Below are 10,297 nucleotides of genomic sequence, written 5' to 3'. Positions count from 1 at the left end.
CAAGTAAAGGGTGTTTTTAAGGTTGTCGATAGTTCAAAGATGAAACTACTAATTCACGTCAAGTTTAGGGGTGTTCTCAATATTTTTTCTCTAACTTTAAATAGTTATAAAAACTCACAAATTTTAAATTTTGAATCTGATTCTATATGTTATATATGTTAATTTCGACCCATAAATATCTAACTCGTCTAACATATTGAGCAGATTAATTCATAGGGTAAAGTATCTATTTCGGGCTAAATGGATTATGGATGTTAGGTGCCATGAAAGTATTAATCCAGAAAGTTGGATCAATTTGAGCTTAATTAGTATGACCTCACATCAACCATTCAGTGTTTTGTCAAGGGAAAAATGAATTCCTACATTGATAGCCGAAAAGGATTTTAAGGCTTCTTTCAAATATTAGATTTACGTAATAAATAAGAGATACTAAAGATCCGAGTCATAATTTTTTTTAATTCTAACACAAGGTACTTGTACTTTTTTAGATCGAAAAAACTTCTTAGATCTAATAGAATGCCTTCATTAAGAGGAGTCCCTGGTTTTTATACAGAAGCTTCACAATGGTTTGGTCCTAAGGATTCACATTTCAATATTATTTTGAGAATTAGGAGCAATGTATAAAGACAAACTTCCACATGAAAAAAAGTTCGATTTTCTTTATGAGAAAGAAAAATACAAATATTGAAATAACTTTCATTTAATTAAGCTTTAATCTTATATTAATAGCCAAAAAGAAAAATAGGCTATTAAAGATACTATTAAATTATTAATGGTGTGAGTTTTTTTATAAAAAAACCGCACGAGCATGACCTAATTTTACCAATAAGAACTGATCGTTTTAACTAATTACCAATAACTTCTTGCATTCTTATAAATTTTCAACCAATCATATGTAAGCAATTTTTGAACTTGACCAATGATCCACCCATACCTTAGATAGACATCAGTTTGTTCCTAATGATATCTTCTTCTAATTATTAATTATTATACATAGAAACCAGTCAGCACCATTTGATGTATAATTAATTTATTTATAAATCAGTCATTATTCCATGGTCTGATATCTTTTCCCACTAATAATGGTCACCATCAAAACTATCTCATCTTTTGTGTAGTATATTTTAGGCTGAATTCATCGTTGGTCTTTTAAACTTGACATCAATTTTCAGTTAGATAAATTAATATATCTATATTTATTTTACACCTCATATCATGTCTCGCTATGTCATTTTGATACTTTTTGATGACATCACATAGTGAGTGTAATACACTGAATACTAGCGCATGAGACTAATTTAATCATTTTTATTTTACTTTCTTTCTTTTTCTTCCCCATTTTTCAGTCACCATCTCTCAAAAACTTGAACTCCGAAATAGGTTTGATGATGCTACAAACAATAAAAAGGAATTTCAACATAAAGATATTTCACAAAAAAAAAAACAAATTTCAACTCATTAGAAGGCCCACGATTCATGATGTCGTAAAGAAAAAGAGCAGCGGAAAGTCATGGATTTGAATTTCAATCGAGCAGTAAGTGTGTGTTTGTTATTCTATTCGAGATAGAACAGTCGTCAAACTATGCCGAATTCGATGACTAATACGTTCTAAAATTTGTTAGCACTTTTTCCTCTTAAATCACAAATCTTGAAGAAGACGATGGGTGGGGTGGGAGAGGGGTGGAGAAGACGATGTGGGTGGGCAAGAATTTGGGGTTAGGGTGGGTAGAGGTGGAGAAGACGTTGTGTGGGTGGGGAAGAGCGGAGAAGATGATCTGGGTGAAGTTGGGTTATTTTTATTCCATATGTCATTTAGTCATTGGTCACTTCTTTTTTCTACTAAAAAATTATAATTTAAAAATTATTTTTAATATATATGTCACGTATTTTTATTTAATTTACCACTTTGTCACGTCATCGGTGAATGTGTTACACGCAACTTTCATATTTGATTGATTGTTAAAAAAATGTAAAAATGATATAGCGGGTCATGACATGAGGCGTTTAAAATAAACAAAGTTTAGTTAAGATGTCTAAGTGAAAATTCATGTCAATTTTAGGAGGCTATCGATAGATTTATCTCATTAATCTTTATAGATAGGAGGATCACAATGAGCCAGAACATAGGCAGGGCAGGACAAAAACTTAACGGAGTGAGATGGAGCAAACAATTATAATGCAGAAATATATGAGAAAATACTAAACAAGGGACAGTTAAAATTTTAGACGCAACGCTATACCTAGAGTCTTATTTGTTTTAATATAATCTCAGATTGAAATCCTACACAGAACCTCCATAGGGAAGGGCGTCTAGCCAGATCGAGTATCAAATGATAGAACTAGAGTCGGGAGCCACATAAATAGGCATGATAGATGATCAAGCTATTTTGTATATGATGATTAGGGGTGTATACATTTCGAGATTGTTTTCAAATATTAAATCCATTCAAAGGTATCAAGTTTTTATATTTACAAGTCAAACCACATCAATAATAGTTGGCTTGTTCAACTTTGGATTTTTTTTTAATAATAATAATTATGGTCCGATGTGAATCATCTCACAGTTGTGGGACAATCAAATTTAATTATGTCAAAACTTATCTAACTCTTCAACAATCAATAATACAAAACTATAAGAAAATCGGTGAAACTACTATATAAATATACTATAACGTATTAACAAATCTACTATACATCCACGATTAAAAAAAAAAACTTAAATGCAAATATGAAGTAATTAAGGTAGGTGAAACTAATTGACAACATTTAATGGAAGAAAATCATGCTATATATTAGGATAACAAATTTGCATTAGATCAAAATTACAAATCATTAATTTTATATACTAATGAATCCTTCCTAATAACAACAAATACAATTTCATTTCTTCTTCTTCTTCAACAACATTTTTTGCAATTAAAAAAGTGATAATGTTTTTAAGAAGGGATCAACAAACAAGTGCTATTATACTTTTGGGTCCTATGATTTTTATTATAAGTATTATGAAGAACAACAAGGCACTCAATTTGGTGATGAAATTTGGGTTTGATGAGACCCCAAACAACATGAAAAGTTGAAGATAGATGCACGCGTATAAGCAAAGGCAATCCTTTGCCAGATTGAAGCATATCTTGCATAACTCTTCCTGCCCCATACAATGCCTTGTCCTTTGTCCCTACATTTAGCTTGAAGTATGTTGGCCCATAGCTCCCTGCATAAAGCTCTTCTCCCTAACAAACATGATAATTGTTAAGTTCGCGGGGTATTCTATTTGGACATCGCTATTTAATATGTATTTACCTAAAGTTTTTGCATGTCTATTTTACTTCGCAACAATATCAAATATATGTGATGTCAGAAGTTACATATGGTTGAAATTCAAATAAAAATGACAAGTTTATGAAAAATAGATGAACTTCAACAATATCACATGTTGAAGAAGTTGTTCCAAGTTGGGTAAACTTATAAAATTTTACATATTATGGATATGATGACTTAAATGGTGGATCCAAAATTGGGTATCTGTCCATTTTGTCCACCCTCTCCCCTTTGATTTTTAGGATATGCATTGAATAAAGAAATACTAAGTTTTATTGATTGTCGTTGTATAAGATCTAAGATTTGAAATTTATGAATTTGTATAATAACCTTTAGGTTTATATACAATTATTAACTTTGTTCAAAAATGACAGCCAAATATTTTTATAAGTTTTAACGAATTTTTAAATAGATATTACATGATATAAGCAAAAGTTACTGAATTCACATGAATCTATAATAAGGTTACACTATAGATCAACCACTGGTAGCTAATGTAAAATGAGTGTTGGACTAAATCAACCATAATTAGCCCAAATAAACCATATGACACTTTACGTTGAAAAATAGAAAAAACAAGGACAAAGTCATGATTCCAAATGTACAATATAATTTTCAGTCAATCTACAAAAAAATATTTTTTAACAGCTCAATTAGAATTAAAAACGTAACGTAAAGACCAAACAAACATGAAATTGTTGATCTGAATCCGATTCATTTCACTTGGATCTATTTTTTATGAGTAATTAGTTAGATTATAGAAGTTGCAAAGACCTAATAATAATAAGTCAACGTATTATAAAGAAGACATAACAAATCAACAACAATAACATATTCAGTGTAATTCAACAAATGGGGTATAAAAAAAGTAGATTGTACTAGGCTTTACTCCCCTACTTTTGAAAGTAGAAAGATTGTTTTTCGAAAAAGAAAATATCATATAAATGGAAATTAAAATGTGCAAGTGAGAAAAACTTACTTGTGCTAATATGAAAGGGACCCTTCCAAAATACATTTCCATGGTAGGGGGATTAATATAAAGCCCAAAGAGCTTAGATTTATTATCAATTTGTAAGATCATTGAACTATTGCATGTTAGCATTTTTGTGTTCACACCAGTTCCATCTACTCCTTCTCTTAATCCAAATTCACGAACACCTGCAATCTACAATTATTTCGTACATTTAAATTAATATAGTATACAATTACAATACAATAAAATTATTTTTTTAAAAAAAAAATAGGTATCAAGCTTCAACCACCACAAATTATTATGTAGACTCAACAAGTTGGGCCGACTTTAAACAGGCACTCTTCCAAAATGCAACAGAGGTCATTAGCATCGGGATCTATCGGAAATATCTTCATCGAAACATTACAATACAATAAAATTATTATTATTATTTTAAATAAATATATCAAGCTTCAACCACCACAAATCATTATGTAGATTCGATAACTTGGGCCAACTTTAAACATGCACTCCTCCAAAATGCAACAGCGGTCATTAGCATCAGGGGTCTATCGGAAATATCTTCATCGAAAAATTACAATAAACATATAAGGTAAAAAAATTTATTTTTTTTTGTATATATATATATGTGTGTGTCTGTTTGGCCATAGGATTTGAGACCTCAATTTGAAATCAAAACCTGTTTTATTAAAGCTGCACACTAGTTATTTATTTTATTTTGTATCTTATATAATTAAAAAAGTAGCAGACATACATGCCAAACTTGTTTCAATGTTCATGATCAATTTCATGTTTAAATCTGTACTAAAAGTATAATTCTTTCCTTCATCAATCATTATGTAGCACCATGATTATGATTCTAGCATTATAGTGTTAATGCCATTACCAAAAGTAAAAAAGAATAATTGAAATAAATACATGCCAAACTTATTTCAATGTTCATGATCAATTTCATGTTTAAAGCTGTACTAAAAGTATAATTCTTCCCTTAATCAATCATTATGTAGCAACATGATTATGTATTCTAGCATTATAGTGTTAATGCCATTACCAAAAGTAAAAAAGAATAATTGAAATAATGATGAGTGGTAAATGAGGTTGAATTCCACAATTATATTGAGTAATAAGGATATTTTATTTGAAAAAAAAATGCAATTTAAATTTGAAATTTATGTGTTTATACTATTTAATAAAGAGAAAATACATAATTACCCTCAATAAAGGAAGACTTGTTTTTAAAAAATAAACTTCAATTTTGTAGGGGTCCTATTACCTCCTTATTCTTATTTAGAATGAATTTATTTTCCCATTAAATGCCTACGTGGCATGTAGAGTGTAGTTCAGAGAGTGAGCTGAACCAAAAAGTAAATAAATATTTATTTTAGCATTTATTTTATTAGAAATATTAAAAAAATTTCTTTTTATTTATTTATTTTATTACACTTTCTCAATTCTTTATTTTTGTTATCTTCTTGCCCAAATTTCAAAAGAACCAACTAACTCTTCTCTATCTTCTTCAACTTAGAAGACCCATTTTCTTCACTCATTTTTTTCCTTGTCTTCTGCTTCTCTTTGTTCTTTTTTCTTCTTTTGCCCTTATTTTTTTCCAAAATAATAATAATTGTAAACCTCCTTGTTAACATTGTTCCTTTTTTAAAATAATAAAAATAAATTGTTATGTAGTTCTTTAGCATGTATAGGGAAAATGCATAACTACCCCCAACTTATGCCCAAAATCTATAATACACACCTAACCTTTACTAAGATCCTATTACCCTCCAAAACTTATTTTTTGAGGCCGAGTCCGTGACTTCACCTAAGTTAGGCGCATGGGTGCAGTTTTTAGACAGTACTGACCAATAAAAATTGGCCACGTGTTAAAATAAACTTGAAAAAAATGAATATTAACTCAATTGTCTTCTTCTTTATCATTGTTCTCCATCTTTGGAAAAAGAAACCACCATTATCATTCAACTCCTTGCTTCGAAAAGGTAAAGTAAATTTTTAATATATTCTTTATATTTACACCTTTTTATGTCGATTATTAGTTCTGAATTTAAATTTCTTTCACAATTTTTATGTATAAATGTTGGGATTATGACAAAATCCGAGTTGAATAAGTTGTGTATGGATGAGAATGATTCAATGATCAATGCAGAAGTGCGATGCAAGCATGGAATCTTATTGCAAATGCAAACGTCTTGGTCAGATCGCAATTTCGGAAGACGATTTTGGTCTTGTCCTCACTATGAGGCCACAAACTGTAATTTTTTAGATGGAAAGACAAGGAGAGAGTCGATGAACACAAAGTACCAAAATTCAACATAAAAAATAAATTATGAGTCGGAAAATCAAATTTCTAAAATCAATTTTTGAAGATAATATTCTTTCCCTTGTTCCTTTCTCTTCCTTTTTGGTAAAGTTAACTTGAAAACGTAAAGTGATAACTTTTAAAATTTTGGGAAGTGTAAAGCTATTTTTGAACTGATAGCTTACTTTTTAGAAAGTTGAAAAAGTCGAGCCTAGCGCGTGTTGAACAAAGCTTTCAACCTATCTGGTTTATATTGCCACGTAGGCCTAAAAGTAGTAAAAATTAATTAAAAAATAAATTCAAGGATAATAGGACATTAATAAAGATTAGGTGTGTCTCAAAATTTTGGACATAGGCTAGGGGGTACTTATGCATTTTCCCGCATGTAAATAAAGAAATTTCTTCGATTTGCGAGTATTATAGAATTCCATTATCTTCATCTTAATGGAGTTCCGCTGCATAATTGTTGTAATTTTGAAAAGGAAATGGTAGATTGGAGGTGATTATTAATTTTCAATTTATAATTTGTTAGTAATTTTATTTTTGATTTAACAATAATTTGATGATATTAATGATGGAATTGGTATTATAATAGTGACGTGATGAAGACTACTCCGAAGGATTGACGAAGAAGGTGGCTACGTAGAGAATTCCCGGTGATGAAGGACTAAAGAAAAGCAGAGAAGGGTAAGGAAGAAAGAAGAAGAAAGAGAAAAAGAAAAAGAAAATGAAGTTAATAAAATAAGAAAAAACAAAAATGAAAACAAAGATTAAAAATTAAAATTAATACGTGGCAGTTAATAACTGGTGCGTGATTACACTTATTTTCTTGCAATGGAGGGTGGCTGAAAAATAAGATATTTACAACACTTTAAAATTGCTTAAGGGGGGGGACTAAGACCCCCGCAAACTTGAAATGTCTTTTTAAAAAACAAGTCTTACTTTAATGGGATAATTATATATTTTCTCTTTAATAAAATAGAACTTCAACTTCAAATTAAAATTTTGTTTGAAATCTCAAAATTAATAAAATAGAATTTATTTTTAAAAAGACTAATGTTCAACGAAAAAATTATAGTATTATATGAGAGAATTATATTTAAAAAATAATTAAATACTACTATTATTTATGTATTGGGATTTGGGCCATTGGATCTTTTATAAAAATATGTGTATTAAAAGTTTACAATAACATATAAACGCACCCTTTATTTATGAAAGCTCTTAGAATATTCTGATATTTTATTTATGAAAGCTCTTAGAATATTCTGATATTTTATTTATGAACAATAGTTTGCTCATTTGATATAACACTGTATAATAGTTAGAGAAGTTTGATAATTTTCACAAGCTACAGAATTTTTAAATATATAAAAACATATATAACTTTGTAAACCAAATCAATAATTACAAACTCATGTTCAAACGTCTATAATCTTTTTAGTCAAGCGGGTAAAAGAGATTTAGCTCCCTACTTATAGTTGTTGATATATACTCAGTATATACTATATACATTATTCGTTATATTATGAATATATAAACTATAATTTATGAAAATGCAATGATTTAAGTTATATTATTGTTATGAGTTTTGTTGGACGTATGTATAAAGTAACTAGATAACGTATTTTATCATATTCTCTAAAATTTCCTACTATTTAAAAAGATTACAAAAATCTCCTATTCATGAATACATCATTTTGCCTAATGTATCGATTAAAACATTGAATGATGTATCGAAATCAAGACATAATGTATCGAGACGTTAAGGGATGTATTAGAAATCAAGACGCAGCGTTTTGAAATGTATTCGGATTCCACCAAATTTAAGGAATTTTGTAATTAGAAAAGAGTAGAAATATAATGTTATTAGTTTTTTAATAATAGAGATTTATGTAAAATTCCCTCAAGAGAATCCAGTATTATCTGTGGCCTAGTGCCCCTCATATTGGGCCTCCTTAAAAGAGAGCCTAACATGAGTTTGGGCCTTCATGTCTTTTCGAACTTAATCTTTATAAAATGGGCCTTCATTCAACAAGCATTTTGACCTTAGGTCTTTTCAATGCCTTTACAAGAAATCTTACGTCTTTTTCACTTTTTAAATAAAAAGGATCAAAAGATAATGGTAGTAATAAAAACAAATTTGGTAGCTACGTTTTTAGAATTTTCATTAAAATGTTTCAAAAAATAAAAATGCACTGCTTGAGATTTGAAATTGAAACTTAAGTATAGACAGCTTCTACACTTATATATAAAGGATCAGATTTTTTTATCGAGGAGATTCGGACAAACACCCTCACGACCCTAGATCCGCCTCGAATCGAATAATTAAAAAATTTAAAAATAAGAAGGTAAGAGTGTTACCTCAATAGAAACCTTAGGTGAAGGAGGCTTTGTGGCAATGTAGAAAACAACCAAAGCTACTATCATACTCACAATAAGCCTCCATGTTACTTGCACAACAATCCACGATGTCGAATCCGAATATCCCAACGAAAAAAACCTCATCCAATTTCCTTTCCCATAATAATCATCGTTATCGTCATCGTCCTCATCATCGTCATCGTTAACACGAACACTACTACCATTTTTCCCATGATTAACCAACAAAATTGCACCACAACGCTTCTCATCGATCCCCGTCCCGTGGCTCTGAAGAGAGTCACATGAAATCTTCTTCTCGTGATGCGAAAAGGAGTGGTTAGATCCACGGGACGAGGAGTATCGAGAGAGAGCTAACGGACCGGTTTCCGATCTAGGCAACGGCGAATCATGACATCCGGAGGAATATTCGTTAATATTATTATTATTGGTGTTGGTGTTGATGTTGTTATGACGAGATAATTCTCCGCTATTTGCATGTGAGAGAGTTGATGGACTTTGAACGAAGTAAAGTGGATATGGAGAATTTCGAAACAAAGCTTCCTCTTCTGAATCCATTCTATAGTTAGCCATTGTGAGATGAAATTTGGGGGAAAAAAGAAGAAGAGAGGAAAATGTGATTTTTTCGCAAGTGTGTTTGGAGGGTATTTTAAAACAAAAAAGGACGTCGCTTTTGATGTTGGCTCAGCTTTAGTGACTTGTTCCATCATTACTCTGACACTCTGAGCCTGCACTCTGTGCCTTATCACAGCTAAAGCGGTACTCTCTGTTTTTATATGAATTAGTTCGACAACACGAAAGTTAAGATAGAAAAAAGATTGGATTGAAATTTGGTGGTTTAAAATAATTAAGTGATAGAATTGAGGGAATTATAAATTATTTTATTAAGCATAAATTAAATATTTTAGGGTTAAATTATTACAATGCGACATTTTTTTTAAATTTGATAAAAATAAAAAAGTGAATCATATAAACCACAACAAAAGAAGTATTGTTTTTTTAACCGATAAATCCTTTCACTTTCTCAATCTTTTTTGGTTTTAACATTACAAGTTTGACTGAGTAATGCTTGTCAAGATCATAATTGTGTGTTACTACATTAATGAAATAACAAATATAAGTTCAACCGAAAAAGGTAGTAAAGTTTATTAAAGTTCTAAAATTAAAAAAAAAGTTTGTTTGTCATATGTTTAGATACTAATATTTACTGTTTATTTATCAAACATCAAAAAAAAAAGGAAGAAACTAAATATACTTATTCTTTGAGAGATGCATTGAAATATCCATAAATCTTTAGTTTCATTTTGATAGCC

The 10,297-nt window shown here is 29.8% G+C and overlaps 1 protein-coding gene across 1 annotated transcript; it reads right to left on the bottom strand.

Annotated features, from left to right (window-relative positions):
- Positions 1 to 2,902: 2,902 nt before the first annotated feature.
- Positions 2,903 to 9,595, bottom strand: LOC125833648 (uncharacterized). The gene is made up of 3 exons (XM_049512816.1): positions 8,967 to 9,595; positions 4,298 to 4,483; positions 2,903 to 3,230 (listed from the first exon to the last, which is right to left on the bottom strand). Exons 1-3 carry the CDS (start codon positions 9,555 to 9,557, stop codon positions 2,937 to 2,939), a joined length of 1,071 nt encoding a protein of 356 aa, XP_049368773.1. The 5' UTR covers positions 9,558 to 9,595; the 3' UTR covers positions 2,903 to 2,936.
- Between the last annotated feature and the right edge of the window lie 702 nt (positions 9,596 to 10,297).

This window comes from Solanum verrucosum, unplaced genomic scaffold (genome assembly GCF_900185275.1).
Source record: "Solanum verrucosum unplaced genomic scaffold, falcon-dt-bn FXZP01000307.1, whole genome shotgun sequence".
Lineage (NCBI taxonomy): Eukaryota > Viridiplantae > Streptophyta > Magnoliopsida > Solanales > Solanaceae > Solanum > Solanum verrucosum.
Note: the sequence above shows the minus strand (reverse complement) of the source record. Positions and strands in the feature narration are given on the sequence as shown.